The following is a 23,128-nucleotide window of genomic DNA, read 5'->3' on the forward strand; positions in this document are numbered from 1 at the left end:
CTAGCAAGATTTTGCGAAATTTCCGTACTGCCATCTCGTTCAAAGAAAACAGAGCATAAACAATTTATTTCTTGAACCGGTAGTAATAACTGGTCCGTTGATATGTTCGCTCATAAGCTATTAACATAATGTTTTTACGTTGTGCTCATTACAAACTATACAGCAGAACACACCGCCATGACACAACAGTGCACGATGTCGTTCGTCTGCTAATTCCCGCCCTATACCAATCAGATTCACTGATGGCTGCACGCTGATGGCACCTATGCGACACCGGTGCAGCATCAGTTATGTCATCGTTGAAATTCGGAACACCGTGATCCCATCAGAGTGCTCAGCGCTGAGATACGGAATACGCTCAGTCTTTACGTCAACGACGCGATGTATACAACATTGCCTTGCGGGTTTTCGGCTTTGCGGGCGCTGTTAGTCTAGGAGTGGATCAGGACAGCACGTTTGCACATCTCCTTTTTATGTTAGGTTAGGTTAGGTTAGAGTAATTTTAACTGTACGCTTCACTCGTGGTTAGGTTAGGTTAGGTTAGAGTAATTTTAACTACGCTTCACTCGTGGTTAGGTTAGGTTAGGTTAGGTTAGGTTAGAGAAATTTTAACTGTACGCTTCACTCGTCTTTTCAGTTTGAAAAGAACCTAACCTAACTGTACGCTTCACTCGTCATTTCAGTTTGAAAAGAACCTAACCTAACCTAACATAAAAAGGAGATGTGCAAACGTACTGTCCTGATCCACTCCTATTAGTCTTGGTTTCTCGATCGTTGTTCATCTCTACATCTGACGTACCTCTGAAGTTCCTTGTTTTTATTTCTAAGCGAAGGACTACTGATTCTGCAATGTTGTTCAATACGACTCAGAAAAATCAACTTCGAGTACACATATTCTTTTTAGGCTGCTACATCTCAAGTATTAAATTCTTAAACTCAAAGAACATAGGTGTTTGGGATAGCACACTGCTGTTTTGGAAGTGTTAGAATCAGGTAAGAAAATAGTATGAATTTTTCTGTTCCTTTTTATCGAAAATATTTATGTCTCTTTTTATTTTTTGTTCTCAGTGATTTCATTAATTTATTACGATCTAGTAGAAACTTTTTTTTTCAATGGGCGTGTAACATTTTCATTTCACAGGCTTCTCTTCTTCTCATCTGGTACAGCAATAGTTTCGTAAAACATTACAAATGAGTTTCTAATAAGTAGTAAGTTGTAGAATTTCGCGAAAAATGAACAGAATATTTATTAAAAATGTAAAATAGCAGATCACGCGGTGTAACTTACATTATTGCTCTCCAAAGCTTGAGGGAACTATAGCAAATGCTGGAAGTGATTGAAAAGATTGTGATGCTGGGCCAAGCGAACGCCTACACCTTGATGCGTATGAGAAGATTAATATGTTTTTCATAACTTTCTTTAATAAAGTTATTTTTATAGCTGCTGGAACTTTGCTTTCTCATACGGCATGAATTTCAGTATTGAATGTGTACAGTATTCTGTTATTTATTCGTATCCAGGTGACTTCCATTCAAAACTACATTCTCGTTTCCCATCATTGGTTTACAGTATAAATAGAAATAAAACTGGGAATATTTTATGAAAGATCTACAGTATATACAGTAGTAAACTTGTAAACATATTTTCTTTTGTGTTATAAACTGAAGAAGATATGATAAAGCAGATGCAACAGTTTCCCGTAATCTGGATAAAATACGTAGGCCTACTTATTCATACAAATCTTTGGTGTTCCAAGAATGAAGGAGTTCAAGGAGATGTTTTAATGTGATATAATTTAATATTCTGTAGTCTGTTCTTCGGCGTGTATTTAATATTATGTACTGTATCTGTGATAGAGATATATGGTTGGACATTTTCAGATCATTACTACTTTTAGAAGCCAGAGGGCATCACAGGTAGTGGTGGGGTGTGATTGAAGACCTGTGATTTTGTCACTGTGACAGGTTTGTCGCTGGTTCCGACAGTGATTAATGATTCATTCATAGTGTTCTGCCCAAGGGCAGGGCTTTCACTGCAAACCCAGCTTTCTCCAATCTTTCCTATTTTCTGCCTTCCTCTTTGTTTCTTCATATGATCCATATATCTTAATGTCGTCTATCATCTGATACCTTCTCCTTCCCCGAACTCTTCTCCCGTTCACCATTCCTTTCACTGCACCCTTCAGTAGGCAGTTTCTTCTCAGTCAGTGACCCAACTAATTCCTTTTCCTCTTCCTGGTTAATTTTAGCATCATTCTTTCTTCACCCACTCTTTCCAACAGAGCTTCATTTCTTATTCTGTCTGTCCACTTCACACGTTCCATTCTTCTCCATATTTCAAATGCTTCCATTCGCTTCTTTTCACTTAGTCGTAATGTCCATGTTTCTCCCCCATACATTGCCGCACTCCATACAAAGCACTTAACTAGTCTTCCTTAGTTCTTTTTCCAGAGGTCCATGCTCCTTTTTCTATTAAAACTTCCTTGGTCATTGCTGTCCTCCTTTTAACTTCCTGGCAGCAGCTCATGTTATTGCTTATAGCCTAGTACACCCCAAGTATTTGAAGCTTTCCACTTGCTCTATTGCCTCATTTAGAATTCGCAAGTTTATCTTCTGTATTTTTCTTCCTATGACCATGCTCTTCGTTTTATTTGCAGATTGATTGCCGCAGGCAATTGTTTGAAGAGATATTGAAACTTACCAACATCATTACGAGTACATAGATCGAGAAAGCAAAACATTATATATATATATATATATATATATATATATATATATATTGAGTCTAATTTTGAAATATGTTTCTCTTGATTCTTGTCTCCCCATGCATATTTCGTAGCACAGCGTTCCTGAAATATTCCTTCTTTGCGTTATGTATACACATTACATAATTCCCACGTAATCTGTCTCTCTATTTGCTGATAGGGTTGTATGATTATCAGTAAATCTTGAAGTTTTGCATTCAACTTCTTGTGATTGGAATATTTAAATTATGCCATGTTAAAAACCGCTCACTAAACTGCACAACTCCGCTGCAAACGTTAGCACGTAATGAAACTGCTTCTCTACTGTGTATATTTCTGTAATGTAGTTACGAAAGTCATCCATCCACAGTTGTGGATATACTGTGAGTTGTTTATGTGAACAAAGTATAGTATACACAGCATACAGATAGTGAGATGATCTATATGCGTGGCTGTACACAATCTGAATTCTGTATTTTGGTACGAACTTCCTACCTTTACTGTAAATATAAAAATATTTTAATATCGCATGCGAAACAAGAAAGGCCTAAGAAAACTCTCCTACTCCTCTGTCCACCATCAAATTCTTTTGATTTATCCGAAATTCGAGCTAATTGTCCAGGGTGCAAAACTAATGTACCAAGTCTTTTGGCTAACGACCCGTCGCATTCATTATTAAAAGTTGGAACTGTTAACATACGATATAAAAATCGTGTAAGGGAATTTTATTTTCCATATTAAAGGCCCGAATGTAGTAAAACCCTTTTATAGTCCACAAACTTTGCCACAGAGGTCCCCACCTTTACCTTCCTCTCACAAGCAAACGTTCTCATGGGGGCAGATAAAAAAGTTAATTTTTGTTCTTCCGCTATGTTAATAATATCAAAAGAACTGCTTATACAAATTTTGGCCACTCGACCGCAATTACGAGGCCGTCCAGAAAGTGATTTTTCCTGGGGCCGTTTATAGAAAAAAAACACAATTTCATGGAAATATTTATTGAAACAGATACAGCAATTGTTGCGCTATTTGCGAACATATCCCACACTGGAATTGAGACATTTGTCATACCATGGGATCAATTTTTGTATCGTAGAAGTCAGCCGCCTCAGATCGGAACCAGCGTTCGACTGCAGTTCTCTCATGATATGAGAAATGTCTCAATTTCGATGGAAAATATGTTGAAAAATACCTCAACAATTTCTGTGTCTGTTCCAATAAATTTGTCCAATGAAATTATGTTTTTTTTTCTGTGAACGGCCCCTGGCGAACTTATTTTTTTACGGTCCTCGTAATTGCGATCGAGTGGCCAAAATTTGTAAAACTACTTCTTTTTACATTATTAACATGGTGGAAGAAAAAAAATTAACTTTTTTATCTGCCCCCATCAAAACGTTTGCTTGTCAGAGGAAGCGAGGGGTTGAACCTGTGATACTGGGGTGCTAGACTAGACCGCCGACGACAATTCTTTTCTAAACTTAAGCTATGTAACTTGTATACTATCGTAAACTCATAAAACTTGTTTTGAAACTTTTAAAGATGAAAAATTGTAACTTTCTGTCAATAAGTATTTTGTATGCAGAAGATATGTTTGAAGTTCCCCCCCCCCCTCCCCAGAAAGCAAGGTGAAAGAAGACCGCCACTTCTACATGACTAATAACCTCAAATTTTTCTTCTTTGCTTTTCAGATGCAGAACATCAACAACATCGTCATGTTCCCATTAGAAAATCTGCTGAAGGGTGATCTGAGAGGGGTAAAAGGTGACTTGAAAAGGCCATTTGACAAGGCATGGAAAGATTATGAAGCCAAGTACGCAAAGATAGAAAAGGAGAAGAAACAGCAGGCAAAGGAGGCAGGACTAATTCGATCTGAAGTCACTTCTGCTGAAATTGCTGATGAGATGGAGAAGGAAAGAAGAGTATTCCAGCTACAGATGTGTGAGGTATGTGGGATAGCCATTGTTGAACCCATAAGACTACCTTTTAAGTTTACATTTCCAAATGCATACACTGTACACAAAATCTCGTAACTTACAGAAAAAGTTGATACAGTGAGATAAAAGTGGAATAAACAATAATGCATTAATCACAATGCTAAATTTGAACATACATCCGTAAAATATAATCATTGATATCACGATAAATATTAACTGTTGTGCTGAATTTGAAGGATTTTGAGTATCGAGACCAAAAATGAGAAAACTATATTTAATTAGTGCATCCTTACACGTATGCTGGCTGAATATTGCTGGTCTCTCATCAGAGAGATTGCAGAAGCTGTCTACAAACGTAAAAGATCAAAAAAGACATTTTAATTTGTGAATTTCGGCCAAAAAAAAAGGCTGCTTTGTATGCTAGTGTAACAAATTTGTGTAAATAAGTGAAGTGCGTGTACCATAAAAATGATATGTGGTAGAAAATTTTGGTTTTCAACGCTTATTTTGGTTCATCAGACTTTGAGTAGTGTTCAATTAACTGCCGCTACCTAATTAGTGTATTTCTTTATATACGAGTACGCAACTGAAATGTATCCACAATGATCAGACTTTGGAGTAAAATAATCCTTGCATTTCATCTATATTATTGAAATCTTTCAACTTTTAAATACAGAATTTGAAGCATTTCATTATTTTAATGAAGTAATGTATACAGCAACATTAGATCTTTAAAAGCTATAAAGACTACATTGGCCAAAAGCCACACCATACCACATTATAGAATAATCCGCGCACGCACGTACGCACGCACACACACACTCTCTCTTTCTCTTTTCCCCCCTTTCTCTCCCCCTCTCCTTCTCTCATCTCTCCCCCACCCTCTCTCCCTCCCTGCCCCTCCCTCTCTCTCCCTGCCCCATCCCTCCCTCCCTCCCCTTCTCTCCTTCCCCCATCTTCCTCTCTCTCTCTCTCTCTCTCTCTCTCTGAATCATTCACAGTCCACTCACAATCACATATCCATACTCATACACGTCGTATAGACTCATTTCGTCATACTCGTACACTCACACTTACATTCATTTGTTCATACTTATACACGCTACTTACAGTCACATGTTTGTACTCATACACTCACACGTACTCAGACTCATTTGTTCATAGTCATGCACGCCATTTACTATAATCTAGACCCATTTGTTCATGTACCGTACACTCACACTTGCTCGTAGGTGCTCATACTCATATACTCACTCTTACTCATTTATTCTTATTAATGCACTCATACATAGTCTTATGTGTCTATACACTCACATTTATTCATAATCATTTGTTCATATTCATATTCACACATACTCAAGACACATTTGTTCATACTCGTACACTCGCACTCATCTGTTCATACTCATACACGCTACTTACTCACACTCATTTGTTCATATCCTTACACTCACGCGTACTCAGACTCATGTGCTCATACACTCACTGATGCTCATACTCATACACTCAGAGAAAAACCAAAGGGAAGATCACGATTAAGATACTTGATAACGCTGAAAATGATTAAAAAAATGTTTAGTCATAGATGGGTTGTTTAATAATAATAATAATAATAATAATAATAATAATAATAATAATAATAATAATAATAATAATAATGTAATTTCAAGGTATTACATATTTTTTTCACGAATAATCCCTTTACTTAATTTTGTATAGGCCTATCTTTGAATGGAATATTTAAATGGGGAAAACGACTATAAAACGACCCATTAAATTGTCAGATCTCTCAACCGCTCTAATTCTCCAACAGCTTCAGTGAAAATGATCATAAATGATCTGCGATGACAAGCATGGCCATTTCTTGTTGTTATGGTAACCAGTAATTGCACTAAAATAATAACATAATTATAGTGTTGCTTGTCTTGTTGTGTATAGTTAGTCTTCATTTGAGATACCCAGTGTGAAAGATTTCTCCCTTCAATAGTTTGAATTACACTCTTGTTAAATAAGTTCGTTTACGCCACGTAGGCCTATATTTTGAAACCACATACCTTTCTCCATTCATTCTCTGTGATCCGTGTTTCGTCATGCTTCCCGTTTTCGCCTGAGGTTCACGGGTTAAAAGCTGGCAGTGGTTATTCGCATCGATTTTATTATAGCTTCCTTCCAAAAGTAAACAAATCTATGGGTTCCGTAACGTATTTTTACAACATGCACTGTACAAGAACTACATCCTTGAAATGGAAGGGCTACAGATAAAATTTACATGCTATTTGTCAGATTTAAAAAAAGCACTGTATTAATTATCATTCTAAACTATTACCTTATCATCGGAGGTAAAAAATTATTTCTTATAGATGCTCCTATGTCACAAGTGGTATTAACTGTACCAGGCTAGTGTGCTATAATTTCTTGTCCATACTTGCAGTCATTGAAAAATATTTTTATCCATGACTGGTGTCTAAACGGGTCTTTATTTCATCCTAAACAATGGCTTTATTCACAGCACTGAATTAAAAGTTTTTAATTTCTCAGGCTTTTAATTCATTGCTGTGAATTAAAAACTTTTTCCATGACAACCAACACATTAGCAACCATAAAATCTATACATTCGTTCATTTATGACTTCTTCACCAACAACACATTACAAAGAAAAGGCATAAATTTAAAATGAAATTTAGATACCACTAATGGATAAAATAATGTATAGCCCACGAGAGTAAACAGATTTTATGCGCTCGTGGAAATTATGACTCTAGGGTTCGCCTCGGTCGCTAAACTTTCTATTCGCACATAAAATCAAATTTTACTCTCTTATACTGTACATTTATTTATTTATTTATTTATTTATTTACTTATTTACTTATTTATTTATTTGTTTAATTATTTTTACTTACATATTTACTTACTTACTGCAGTTACGTACGTAGTTACTTGTTTACTTATTTATTTTTGTATTTACATATTTATTTATTATCTATTTATGCATTTATTATTTATTCATTTATTCATTCATTTAGTTATTTATATATATTTATTTATATATTTAATCATTCATTTAGTCATCCATTTATTGACCCATTTATAATTTATTCATTTATTATTCATTCATTTAGTCATTTATTCATTGATTTAGTCATTCATTTATTTAGTTATTTATTTATTTAGTCATTTATTTATTTATTTAGTCATTTATTTATTTATGTATTAATTAATTTATTTATTTATTTACTTATTTATTTATTTAATTATTTTTACTTACATTCTTATTTACTTACTTACTGCAGTTACGTACATAGTTACATGTTTACTTATTTATCTTTGTATTTACGTATTTATTTATTGTCTGTTTATGTATTTATTATTTATTCATTCATTTAGTAATTTATTTATTTATATATATTTATTTATTTATTTATTTACTTATTTATCTATTTAATCATTCATTTACTCATCCATTTATTGACCCATTTCTAATTTATTCATTTAGTCATTTATTTATTCATTTAGTCATTTATTTATTCATTTAGTCATTTATTTATTCATTTAGTCATTTATTCATTGATTTAGTCATTTATTCATTTATTTAGTCATTTATTTATTTATTCATTCATTTATTCATTCAGTTATTCATTTATTCTTTCATTCATTTATCTATTTATATATTCATTCAGTCATTCATTCATTAATTAATTCATTCATTTATTTATTCATTCATTTATTTATTCATTCATTCTTTTATTCATTCATTCTTTTATTCATTCATTCTTTTATTCATTCATTCTTTTATTTATTTATTTATTCATTCATTTACTCATTTATTTATTCATCCATTTATTTATTGATTGATTCATTTATTCATTCATTCATCTATCTATCTATCTATCTATCTATCTATCTATCTATCTATCTATCTATCTATCTATCTATCTATCTATCTATCTATCTATCTATCTATCTATCTATCTATCTATCTATCTATCTATATATCTATCTGTCTGTCTGTCTGTCTGTCTGTCTGTCTGTCTATCTATCTATTTAGTTATCTATTTATCTGTTCATTTATTTATCTATTTATTTATTTATTTATTTATTTATCTATTTATGTATCTATTTATCTATATATTTATCTATTTAGTTATCTATTTATCTATTTATTTATGTATTTATTTATGTATTTAATTATTTATTTATTTACTTATTTACTTACTTATTTACATACTTATTTATTTATTTATTTATTTATTTATTTATTTATTTATTTATTTATTTTATACAAGTACACAGGCTAAATACCTATCAAAGCACCTTCTTATACAGTAATTAACAATTTAACTTGCAGTAATTATAATTGTAAAACATAGTTTTTGAAAACATGTTGAAAATATTCTTTTTTCACTCCCTATAACTTTTGTATATAGAGTTTCTTCATAAAGTTAAAATATGGAAGCTACAAGCAGTGTTCCACACTTCTTACTTACGTGGTATTACAAAATTACAACTGTATTAGGTATATAAAACTTTCTTGTATGAAATGCCGTTGTTTTTGTTTAATAAGATCAAATTTTCATAATATAATTATAGTAACAATAACTTCAAGGTTATTAACTTATGTTTCGGTATTGTCTTTAAAACAATTTAATTGACAACGGATAAAATAATATTTGAAGCATTATATATATATATATATATATATATATATATATATATATACCATAACAAGATACGCCAAGGAGTGTGTTAAGAAGTTTTGTTACATTTGAGTGTGTTCGATTTTCAGCTCTAACTGCAAATTGTTCAGTACAGAGTGTGGAGCTAACAATGATCCTTTCAGAAAATAACTATTTGCTTCCACTCTTCACATACGGTTCACTTCGAGATTGTCTTTCCCGCATATGCTGAAAATCTCTCTTTTCCGCGCACAATTAAAGTTAACAACTGTTATTTGATATTCCCTTTTGAACGTTTCTCTAACTGTAGAACAGGGGTATGTTATACATCTGAAAGGAACGTGCTCAACTCTGTGTAACTTATAGTTAGCTACAGTTTTACTTCTTCTGTAAGCCCACCATGTATGGTTTGACTAGCATAGTAAAATCAATAAAGTGTCACCCCCTTACAACTACCCCTAAAATTCCCCTCCAAACACATGCACTTCACAGTGCTTGTAAAGCACCGCATTTGCATATAGTTGTGTGCACTCTCGCAGTCATACAAGAGTAATGAAATTGTTTATGTCCAGGCTGTTGGTTTCCCAAAATAATGTTGTATACTTGTTTTCATGTCTATTTTGATTCCAATAAATTCACAAAATGAAAGTGAATACATATTTCAGGATTAATAAATTAAATGAAACCTTTCTGATCACAAGCAGAATTGTCCAGAAATATTTTTATGCGAAATTCTTAGTATCTTTATAAATTAGTTTATAATGCAAATTTACATGCAGTTATGACGTCGCTCTTATTTGTTGTACCTGCATGTGAAATCCAATTTCGTCCATTGCTATGGAGTAACGGTTAGCATGCCTAACCGCGAAACGAGCGGGCTCGGGTTCAAATCCTGATTTAGGTTTTTTCTGGGATTTTACCTCAAGTCTTTAATAACAAATGCTGGGTAACTTTCAGCGCTGAACCCTGGACTCATTGTCACCTTCATCTAATTCAGACGCTAATTGAAGGGTTCAGAGCCATAGTGGGCCAAGCGCCATTTATTAAAAACGGGGAAATCAAGGGTTAAAGTTAAGTGAATGCCATAGTTAAATGAATATTGACATACCATTTAGTCTTAATATGCATACTTTACATTACCTACTATATGTTTCATTGAATTATGGTAATCACTTAGGGGAGAGTTGGGTAGTATCGGACATCGGGTAATATCGGACAGTGAGTTTTTTTCATCTACCACCACATGATAGTACCTAAATGACATGGTTACGTTTCTGTGATGTCGCATACAGAAACGTAACCATGTCATTCAGGTACTACGATCTGGTAGTAGATGAAAGAGACGCACTGTCCGATATTACCCGATTTCCGATACTACTTAACTCTCCCCTAATTTTAACCCTTGTTTTCTCCATTTTTAATATATGGCGCTTGGCCCACTATGGCTCTGAACCCTTAAAATAACAATAGCAGTTGATAAAGAGTCCTAAAATAACTAATTAAAAATCCAACAACATTATATATACAACGGATTTTTTCTCTGTGTCTTAATTTGATTTATAATCCATCGTAATTTATACTTATATGCACAATAAAATGCGTGTAAAATCATCGAGCGAACTATAATTTTCATGGAATTTCACTTCAGTATATATCCTAGAATATTACATTGCTATATGCACTTGTATATAAATCCCCTTGCAAATTTGCCTTTCCGGTATAACCAATTAAAAGACTATGTTAATAAAGTGGAGTGTAACTGGTAACTGGTCCATTCAGATAAACTATCACCTTTTAAACAATTATATACGCGGGAATTCTGACACCCTACACTTTTTTTACTACCATAGCAAAAAAATTTAGATTTTCTGAACAGTTTTGCTTATGAAACGTAGCTCCTTTCTGAACATCGCGAAATAAAGTTACTCTATTTTATCCTAGTGACATTGTATGCTGTTTATCGAAATGTTAACAACTGTCAGAAATAGCTCATTACTTCACATGTAAAATAATTTAATTAGAAATAAATATTTCATTTAAATCAGATTGGTAACTTAGCAACAAATGAAGTTTCACATCGTACTAGAGCTTTGAACAATAATAATTCATTGTAGCTACCTAATATTGTATATAAGAAGGAAAATAATTACAATAATGACAACAATAAGATAAAACGTTGTATATTACACACACAAGTCCATTATGTTTTCATGGGAAATTATGAGTAGCGTTCGTGTCATAAACATCTCACTCATAAAATAATGGTTAATTTAAGCCACTTATAAGATAAATAACTGTTATCGCATACTTGTTAGGTTGTAACACTTGTCACCATAGAAACAGAATGCTGTTACTATTAATGTTAAAAATCGATCCATGACCTACTCTAATCTACTGATAAATTTGTTCTCTTTTGGACACCGTAGCTTGTTTTATTATAGGAGTAGAATAAATTATTTCTATAAGTTGTGTCTTTTTTGTTATGCTAGATAAAATTATGTAGGTATAAACTTGTATGAGTGATGGATTTTTTGCACTCGAGTAATTTCAGCATTCGCCTACTTTCATTCTGCTGATAATTTCTTACCAGGTGCAGAAAAGTTTCACTTTATACACAAATTACATAAATAACTTATATAGTAATAGTTTTTGTGGCATTCATATTGTTCGAGAGATTAATGTTCAGAACTACAATATTTATGTTTACTTTGACTAATTGTTTGCTTGTTTTGTTAATGTTCATAATATTTTTGATGCTTATTGTGCTTCTCGGAATTCCCCATCACTGATTCATTTGCATAATAAAACTATTTTATCTTGCTGCCTAAGTTTTGAAATGATATATTGTGGAGATTGTTATTCAGAATCTAGGAAACTGGGTTTCCCAATTGAAACTTCACATTATTACCATTACCATAAAAAATATACCCGATACTTCCTTCCCCTCTTCCCTTTCCTCTACAACCTACAGGCCTACTATTTCGTTTTATTGTACACAGAAAGGAAGTGAAAAGTTGCAATATATCATTTGTATATAGGCCTGATGTTCGCTGACGTGTATGGCAGAATAGGTAGATAACATGTGACAATCATTTCTTACAATTCAGATTTATATAAATGATTTTCGTTGAATCCCTTTTGTTTATCTTTTTCAGTACCTGATCAAAGTAAATGAAATTAAAACGAAGAAAGGAATTGAGCTGCTTCAGCATCTTGTGGAGTATTACCACGCACAAACCAAGTAAGCAAGTTAAAATACTGATTAATAAGTTTTAATAATTAACCATATAGTGGACTTGATTTATAAATTACTGATAACATAACTATATACAGTACGTTATTACATAGAAGATTTAATATATAAATTCTGATCAATTATAGGCCCTAATTGAATTATGGAAGGGCAATGAAACAATTATTGGGATTAATCTGACATAACCTCTCTTCATCAAAATGTATTGTAAGGTATAAGCTTGCACAGATATTTTGTCTTTTAGAGGAAAGCTCTTTATTTACAATTTTAATGGCGTAGTAGGCCTTATACCTAATTAAGTATTTTATTCAGTGTATATTTTGACGTATTAGGAGGCTTTTTTTTTAAAGCAAATTCTTTTGCCGAACTCTCGAAATAGATTTCTGTTTTCATTTATTTGCAGGCTTCTTGTTTCATTTGTTCTTAATAATACCACAGTCTATAGTCGCGTCGCTGTTATTTCCGGCGTGACTCCTCTTCTTTGCTTACGCCTTAGGAATTGGAGGCTCTATAAAGCCTAGGTTCACCATTTTTGTTATTTTGTTGCCGAGCTAGCAGACGAGGAATCTATTTGCCACACCGTTAAACATTATCATGTCGTAGCTCCTATGATAATAAATCAAATGCACTGTAATTGAACAAATAATTGAGCGGCAAATAACGTCCTTGTGTGCTTGCTTCGAACGCCAACGAAAGAGCCAAAATGGCAAGCGATTATATTACTAAGTATTTATCGAGCCTTAAGAAGTGCTTAACGTTATCAGCAGCGAATCACAAGACGCACCCGTTTAAATGTAGCCGACCTACAACGTGATTGGTTGCCGGAAATAAGAGCGACGGGACTATAGTATATACAGTCACGAAGCTTGAGTTTATGAGGGTACTAAGAACAATAGACTGTGCAGGTACTATTTCGCATTCTCTGTGATGAGGCGATAGTAGCGATCCTAGTGGTTAGCAACTATCTATGGATGCATATTTACTACGTATTGAGCTTCGTGACTGTATATACTAGACTGTGATAACACCATCCCTGTTTATTTATTATTTTTTTTTCCATGCGGCATATTCAAATTCAGCTTATCCTTCATAACTCATTACATAAAAATGTAACGTGACCTTACGCACAAAAATTCATCGTCTAGATGTTTTAACTATTCAGAATTGTACGTCCTTTATTACAGTTCTTTAAAGTAAAATTAATGTTTAAAATATTTAATGCAGTGGTGTATTTCTAAACGAAAAAGTGCCCTGGCTCTGTGATTTCGGTAGTACCGGTAGTAGTAGTTGCCGCCATCATCATTATCATCATCATCATCATTATCTCATCATCACATCGTCATATCATCATCATCATCATCATCCATGTTTCGTTTGTTTTCAATAACTCCATCCCTGGTTTTTCCATTTATGCGGAATATTCAAATTCAGCTTATCCTTCATGACTCATGACATAAAAATGTAACGTGACCTTACGCATAATAGGTTCGTACCTACATATATAGATTTGCAGAATAGACCTCACTATGAAATTGTTTAAATATGAATAAAATATGTATTTTTTTTATCAATGAAAAATTTAACAATAATAGTTTAATGCAAATTGAGCACCAATTAATAATCTTAATAATATATAAATTAAAGATGGCCCTGTAATATCTAATAGTGTTAACAATACATTTAATGTCCAACTATTATATTGGTTGTAGGCTATATGAAAATCATAAAAGTGCCCTGGCGCCACCAGGCCTCGAACAACAGTATCCTGGCGCTGCCAGTCTTGAAATATACTCCTGGTTTAATGTGAATATTTCTTAACATTATAGCCAAAATAACCCAAACAAAATGAACGTAAAAAATACCTTTTTTTTTTTAGATAAGCCTAGCTATACAAGAAAGAGAACTTGCAGACAATATCTGAAGGCATTTTTGGAAGTATACAGTGGAGCCAGAATGGTTTTTAACCCAAAATCTTAATAGTTTTGTATTTATTTTCGATTGTAAAGTCATGGTTGATATTCCATACTTCTTAAGGACGTGGTTATGAAGGTCATACATTGGCAGGAATCCCTTTTTTAATTTGTTTTTTCACTGCAATTCTACATTGATGCCATTGTTTAGGCCTTTGATTTTTCTATCATTTCTACGATATTTTGTTGTTCTGCCTTTTAGAGTGTCTTTCTTTCTCGTAAAGGTGATGGATAGTGATCCCATATAATAATAATAATAAAAGTTATTTACTTATTCTATATAAAGTTTTGAAATATACATTTTTTGTACTTTTTTCTTTTGTAAGTTACTTAAACCAACATTTTTCGAAGTGTTCAAGCCAACAAAGATTCTAGTCTCCTTCTTCTTCTTCTTCTTCTTCTTCTTCTTCTTCTTCTTCTTCTTCTTATTATTATTATTATTATTATTATTATTATTATTTTTCAATGCTAGAATTATGTGTAGGATAGACCAAATTATTATTATTATTATTATTATTATTATTATTATTATTATTATTATTATTATTATTACTGCTACTGCTGCTGCTGCTTATTTTTTACACAAAATAGCCTACTTTAAAGTTGCAACATAAATTTCAAACAACATTCGCTTAAACAGAACAACCCATGTTCTAACAATCTAACTGAAAAATTAGACAACAACGATTTATTCTTCCAGAGATCAACTTTGACCCAGCCTTAGGATTTGATCTCTGTTGTCATCACCCACTGTCTGAAATCTCAGTACTTTCGTGATTACAACTTAGGTAGTAGGTTGAAATGATAAGATTACAAATTCAGCCTATGTGTATCACAGTTGTACTCTTTCAATAGAAAGAGATTATTTTGATCTAACATGTGTCTGTGTTATCTTGTATGCAATGTGTCTTGCACTGAGCATAAAATTACACGCTCGAACGAAATCTGGTTTGAAGAATAAATAAAAGTGTAGTATAGGTACTTGCAAGAAATAGTCTTTGAGTGCACTGTGTATCTTTATGCTTATTGTAACTGTATGTATGAAGTTCCTATTTTATGTGTGTACTATTTCATTGCATTTCCTTTATCCATCAGCTACTTCCAAGATGGTCTGAAGACAATTGAGCATTTTGGCAGTTACGTAGCAGATCTTTCAATAAAGCTGCAGAAGATCAGGCAAAAACAGGACGAGGAAAGACGGAGGTTAACAGAACTCAGGACTCTCTTAAGGAGCGCCCCAGGACTTGACAAAGAGGTTAGTAACTGATAATGTTGAGCATGTGAGGTGATAAAAGTTAATAGGAAAGGGGAAGTGAAGTGAGGAAGGGAGTGTGAGAAACTTTAAGGATGGGCCTATTAATTCTGCGTGGATTATGAATTTATATCTTGTATCAGTGTTGAAGAGCTGATAACATTCACCCCTCCGCGTTTCCCTCTTTACTGTCTGTGTTAAAATATGAATGCTGTAACTTCATTAGCTTCCTGACACCAGGCCTATTTATTTAAAAGACGTGACTTGTTAAATGGTTTGAAAACTTAATTTAGCGATTTTGTTATGTAGGTACGTCCGTATATGACACTGGAGTCCAGGACGTAATTAACAGTGGCGTATGCTGAACCTGGAGTTTGGGTGTTCTGTTAAAAATATATATTTGGTCTATCTCGCACAATTATTATAGGCGTAAGTGAAATACAGTAGCGGATGGTGAGTTTGAAAGTTGGGGTGGCCAAGACGTGAATGATGAGAATATAAAAATATAAGGCCTGTGACGTACCTCATTACCAAGCACAGAAGTTATAGGTTTTAAGAAATTAAAATCAGGTTTTCCAATTTATGTTTTAGGATTTTAAATCTTATGTTTAGGAATTTATATGATTTTACGGGGGGGAATAAAAATAAACAACATACTATTAATATATTACAACGGCTTGGTAAAGATTGCCTCTCTTTAGGAGACTCCAAGTCCTAACCTACGAATTAGGTCTTTTTAGGTCATATTGCATTTAAGAATGTTACGCTTTGCTGCATAAAACGAATAAGAAAAGCAATATTTCGAGAGTAAGTAGATAGCAACAAAATTGATTCGAACCTAAGAATCCGGGGCTTGCTCATTACTATTACATAGTCTAATTTTACAGCAAATTAACTCGATGTTCCTCTTTCTTCACAAACCGATCAAATAGGTCACAACATACTGAATAACTGCTACTAGAAGAACCTAGAGACAAATCTGCATTTGTTTCTAAACTCTCGATATGTTTAAAATACTGTATAAGTAAATATATCTCGTAACACAAAAGAATAAAATAACAAGAACACCCGCAAACAAGAGAAAATCTAACAACATAAATGAAAACTTTTACGCAGGGAGAGAAAATTAACAGCACGTAACTCAATTTTCTAAAACCAAGAAGAGAGAAAGAGAGAGAGCTTCCCAATACAGCCGAAACCAGCCGTGACTATAAGCAGTACAGTTGTCAGCGGTGGGTAGGACGTCTCCAAATCGGCTCCCCTCGCGCGTTCTAGTCAAGTTTAAACACTCTTCTAACCAGCTATCTTATTGGTTGAACTGCTGTTGTCATGGTTACCGGGGAGTAGCGTCATGTAGCCGACTCCTCTCTCCCGCTCTCTAGCAGGCTGCTAGATGTCGACTGTACAGGTTACAGCGCTATCTGTTAATTTTCAGTACGAATTATTTGTACTATCTAAGTATAGCGAGCGGGCATCACCAACTGGATGTGGTCGACTTTACGTAACTTACTGTACATCTTAGTCGTAGTGAATAGTAAAATTAATATAAAAGGAAAAATGTTCGTCATTTGCTGTAACTTGTCTGTGATCTTAATTCAGCTGAAATTATTACTGCCATATTGTGTTCTGGTAAAATATGAGGGGAGGCATGGCCTCCCTTGCCTCCCCTGAAAATCCACCGCTGGTGAAATATCGGGTCAACATTAACTGCCATTTTTAATATATAATTTAGTATTGTTTATATTTAATAACCAGGCGGCAGATGTTGATTACCTAAAAATCTACTTAAAATGATCATTAAAATGCCCTTAAACTAATGGGAAAATGATAAAATTAAAAGAAAATGGCATTTAAATATTATTCACCGTACTCGCACCACAACTTCTTAAAAATTAATCACCTTGTTTCAATGACTGCCCTGCAAATGCCGGAGAAAGGAGGCAACTAGAAATAACGTTATTCAAAATTGCATTATTTATGATCAAACAATAAGCATGGCCAGCAAAATAACCTGTTTGAAGTTTCACAACCCGCTAACCATTCTACATTTCCATATTGTGAAATAGAAAAATGTCTAGTGTATTGTTCGCTTTTTGTTTTATATTCTTGCACTAAAAGCACGTATGGGCGAATTCAGAAATGCATATAGAGTGTTAGTTGGGAGGCCGGAGGGAAAAAGACCTTTGGGGAGGCCGAGATGTAGATGGGAAGATAATATTAAAATGGATTTGAGGGAGGTGGGATATGTATGTATGTATGTATTTTATTTCGTCCTAATGATCATACAGGATGATGTTGGACACGTCAAATTAATACTAAAAACAGTTATAAAACTAATACACATTTACAAAATAATGCTAATATATATAACATGGTGTATTTTACTGACAAATGATTGAGCACTACCATTAAAATTGTCAAATCTTCGCACAATGAACCTAGAATGAAACCTTTATCATCTACTATTAATAAATATGTACGTACAACTCAACATTTAATAACTGTAAACACTAACATTCAAGATATTCTTGTACTGAATAAAAACAACCATCCATAAGAAATTTCTTTAATTCTTTTTTGAATTTAACATCAGCATTTAAGTGTTTAATTGACCTGGGTAATTTATTATAAAGAAGTCTGCTGTTGATGATAGAGAATGGATTAATCTTGCTGAGGATAGGGACCAATGGCGGGCTTATGTGAGGGCGGCAATGAACCTCCGGGTTCCTTAAAAGCTAGTAAGTAAGTAAGTATTCTTGCACTAAATGCGGAAGTGGCGGGGTAGGTCTACCCTTATTCACTATATGTCATTTCTCTTCTAGTGGGCGAGAAGAGAATGGCTTTTGCAAAAGATATTTTACAGTATACATTTCCAAGTGCTATTATCATTAAATAAGTAATTTAAATTGTTTACCTGCGCTGGCACACAGCAGTGAACCCTAGTAAAACCTAAACATAGTAAATTCACTCACACAAACAGTAAACATCACTCACACAAACAGTAAACACACACGTCAAACACAATATTTTGTAACACTACACTTGACAAGTTGAGCTGCCTGTATACAGGACGACCTGCGAGCTTGAGAGAAGCGAGTATTCCCACCATGCCACCTTGCGCGCGCAGAGCATTATAGCAGTAACTCTCAGCAGGGGATGTGCTTTTGTACGGACAGGACAACCAGACCAGACCTCATCCCACTTCGTCAGGCAGAGCGTACGTTATAAAACGAAAGCCGTTCTGGGGATGGTGTGCACATTCAACCAGCAGGCATTTAAAATATTTAAATGGTAATAAATTAAAATTAGTCTTGAACTATATACGCCAACTTCCAATGAGATTACCACACATTTAAATTGTGATAAATTAAAATTATTGTTGCATTATATAAAACAACTTAAAATAAAAAAAATGAGATTACCGAATTTACAGGGTGTCCAGCGCACACCTTGAACACCCGCAATATACGCCCCTGGTAATTAAGCCATAGATGACTCGTTGTTTTCGTTACCCTGCTTCACTGCAGTACTGTATGCACCCTATTAAGTAGAGCCTCATATGAACTGATCGGTTTGCCTTATCTTATTCATAAAGGAAGTACTAATCTTGCATCATCACTGATATTGATAATAATATAGCGACAAAATAAGAAGGTAGTAGAGATAAATAACCTAAAAGATGTATTGTACATATTGTACTTTGAATCTCGCGTCCTTGCAAGGTGTCTCGGAACTGATGGAGTATCTTGTGAGCTCCAAACCTGTCGGTCACTTACCTCACTCAAGTTACGCCGTCTTGTTGAAGAACATTCATAATGTTAAAGTGGAATAACCGAAAAGAGAACTTAATTTTCTAAAACACACAAAGAGAGATGATTGTCTAGTTCCTGACTGCTTATATTTGTACGTCTGTGCGTATATGTATCTGTATGTATTTGCGTGTTTGTATGCGTATATACAAGAGTGAACCGTAAGTAATGACATTAATTTCAAGGGGTTATTCTTTGAGATATTTAAAACAAAAAAGTTTAATACAATTTTGCTCGTTTTTGCTTCCTTTTCGAGATAAAATTGTTTTATATGAAACATTTCGTAGCGTGTTTTGGGAAAGCCATTGATTTAGTTCCCAACATGCTTAGTAAATTTAAGACAGCACTGTATTATGATAATAAATGATTGAAAGAATTTTCGTTTTGTTCTTTAAATGTGCAGAAATTTGATCTGAACCAATGTTACATTGTTCATTTACAGAACGAAAAATTACATTTGTACCTGTGATTGTTGGAGATTGATTCGATCTCTTGGCGGAGATGAATGGAAATTTTGGAAAATACAATTATTTTGGAATTGGAGTGTTAACTCAGTATGAATATTACTTTCCAAATAATTAACATTAAGGGTTCGTTGGATCCTGGTAAAGGTGCGGTATGGCCAATAGACAATATTTGTTGGATTGAGACTGTATTTAACACATTCATTAAAAACGAAAAAAACTTGCAGTCCTCAAATTAACACTTTCAAATTATTATTATTGAAATGTTGAATTCTCCGTCTTTTGAGTTCACTAACGTAATCAAAACACCTGGAATGTCATGTAATATAGGCTACTTGGATATATAACAAATTCAAGTGAAAAAAAAAAAAACCGAAAAAAATACTAAGAATATGAAATTCGTTATTAGAACTCTATTTCGCGATTTGTCGCGATTGTTTCATCCGCATATTATTAATCAGAATCACTTAATTCGTAAACATTAGCAAAAATCTATTGTACTGTATATCTATTATGTCGTGATTTTCGCGATCTCCATAAATAACCGGCCCTGGTAATAGTACAGGAATAAATTAAAATACTTAATACGTTGTAACAACAACTAGCGCAGTATCCTCAAATTATGAAATGTAGACTTAGGAAAGATAAATATTGATGACAAAAAATTATTTAAACTTGTTTATACTAATAAGCAAACATTCTCATGGGACAGATAAAAAAGTTAATCTTATTTCTTCCATATTAATAAATGTGAAAACAAGTGCTTAGACAAATTTTGGCCACTCGAGCGCAATTACGAGGGCCATAAGAAACAAATTTCCCTGGGACCGTTTACAGAAAGAAAACACAATTTAATTGAAAAATTTTTTGGAACAGATACAGCAATTGTTGAGCTATTTTTCACCACATTCCCCACTGGAATTGAGACATTTGTCATACCGTGGGGTCAACTTTTATATCCCTATGTCATAGAAGTCTACCGCCTGGGATTGGAACCAGTGAATGACAGCCGTCTGCACCTCTCTGTCGATCCCATGGTATGACAAATGTCTCAATTCGGGTGGAGAATATGTTGTAAAATAGCTCAACAATTGCTGTGTCTGTTCCAATAAATTTTTCCAATGAAATTGTGTTTCCCTTCTGTAAACGACCCCAAGAAAACTTATTTTTTACTGCCCTCGTCATTGCGCTCGAGTGGCCAAAAATTTGTATAAGCATTTGTTTTGACTTTATTAACATGGTGGAAGAAAAAAATTAATTTTTCTATCTGCCCTCATGAGAATGTTTGCTTGCAAACTTAAATATATAACTCACGTGAATAATGGCGGTTCTTAATTTTTCTAAGTTCATTTAAGTTGTTTAGTTTTATTCATTACGTCATCATGTAATGACTATAACTGGAATAATTCCGCAATTCCACTTATCTTGCTTCTACTGTATAATGATTAATTTATCACATATTGGTTTTAACTATCCAGAAAGGTCAAGTTTCAATATTGAGTGTCTGTGCCATTCAGAAAGATTGACCTTTCTGCCCTCTTTTCCAAGGAAAATGTCTAAGTTTCGTTATTATCTGCAATTTTTTTTTACTTCGTGACCTCAAATTAAAGTGAAGTTCAACTAAGAAATAAACACTGGAGTTCTCGTATTTACTGAATATTTTTCTTATAATGCTTGGTTGAAGATAAGAAGGAAATTCTATCATTATGCAACGAAATGTATGAGAAAGGCGATTGGCCTGAAGATTTTACGGAGATAGTAAACAGAGTGGATTGGAGTAAACTGATAGGGATCCTATAGAAAATAGATATGGATTGGAAAGAGAGAAGGCTGTTCAGTAATTTTTATATTTAACAACGAGTCAAAGTCAGGATAGGAGAAGAAATGTCAGAAGAAAACGAAATAGGAAGAGGAGTACATTAAGGATGTCCTTTATCACCGACCCTGTTCAATATCTACTTGGAGGATTTAGTGAAGAACTGTTTTCAGAACATGGGAGGAGTGATAGTAGGAGGACGAAGAAGAATAAAGTGCATAAGATTTGCTGATGATATGGCTTTGTTAGCAGAGGAGGAGATGATATTAAGGGATATGCTACTGGAGTTAAGTGACAGCTGTGAGCAGTATGGAATGAAGATAAATGCACAAATAAGACGAATGTCTTGGTCATAGGAAGAAAAATAAAGAAGGTAAACTTGCGAATTCTAAATGAGGCAGTAGAGCAAGTGACCCAACTGATTCCTTTTTCTCTTTCTGTTCAGTTTTATTCAGCAACATTATTAGTAAAGAAAAAAATTATAGACGAACAATATTAAATACTAAAAGAGTTGAAAATAAACCTTGGTGCGAAATTTTAAATAATAAAAAATTGGATTCTTGATTATCCAAAAATTGCAGCGGCTATCTTCATACTATTAGGACATGACTATTTCGCAGCGCATCTCTGCAGAATTGAAGGTCATACATCTCCAAAATGTGTTCTCTGCAGAGACCTAAAATAAATTGGTCACAGAGCAAAATAAAATAAATTATTGCAAATATTGTAGTAAAACTTAAATCTTTTGTATGTGTGTGTATGTATTTATTCACACCGCAAATGGGTATATAACTGGTGGCAGTGGTAACTAATTACACTCAGTAATGACAATTAATAATAAATTAATAATAATAATAATAATAATAATAACAACAGAGAGCATCACTTAAAATAACATTTAAAGTAAATCTAATTTGCATCTTAACCCTAAGTTCGAACTAAAACCCACGAGTACCTGCACAAGTACCTTTCAGCACTACACTCATTTCGCTGACAACTCGCTCGCTGCACTGTAACTACGACACATTTCACTGATTTTATCGTGATTTCACCAACACTTCAAAAAAATTTCACTGTTCAAATACTTTGCACTGCTACTATAAACTATAAAGCTTCACTGAGAGAAACACACTTCACTTACACAACACACTTCATGACACAACACACTTCACTCTTCACTGACACAACAGGGACCAGGGAAATTAAAATAACG

General features: G+C 33.6%; 1 protein-coding gene across 4 annotated transcripts in view; it reads left to right on the plus strand.

Moving 5' to 3' along the window:
- Positions 1-23,128, plus strand: part of Asap (ArfGAP domain of ASAP) — a 293,797-nt gene that overhangs the window by 200,612 nt on the left and 70,057 nt on the right. For all 4 annotated transcript variants that reach the window (XM_069819152.1, XM_069819153.1, XM_069819154.1 and 1 more), the window contains exons 3-5: positions 4,433-4,687; positions 12,507-12,592; positions 15,670-15,829. In XM_069819152.1, coding sequence (XP_069675253.1) covers positions 4,433-4,687; positions 12,507-12,592; positions 15,670-15,829 — 501 coding nt within the window. The remainder of the gene's footprint in view (positions 1-4,432; positions 4,688-12,506; positions 12,593-15,669; positions 15,830-23,128) is intronic.

The sequence above is a fragment of the Periplaneta americana genome, chromosome 2 (assembly GCF_040183065.1).
Source record: "Periplaneta americana isolate PAMFEO1 chromosome 2, P.americana_PAMFEO1_priV1, whole genome shotgun sequence".
Lineage (NCBI taxonomy): Eukaryota > Metazoa > Arthropoda > Insecta > Blattodea > Blattidae > Periplaneta > Periplaneta americana.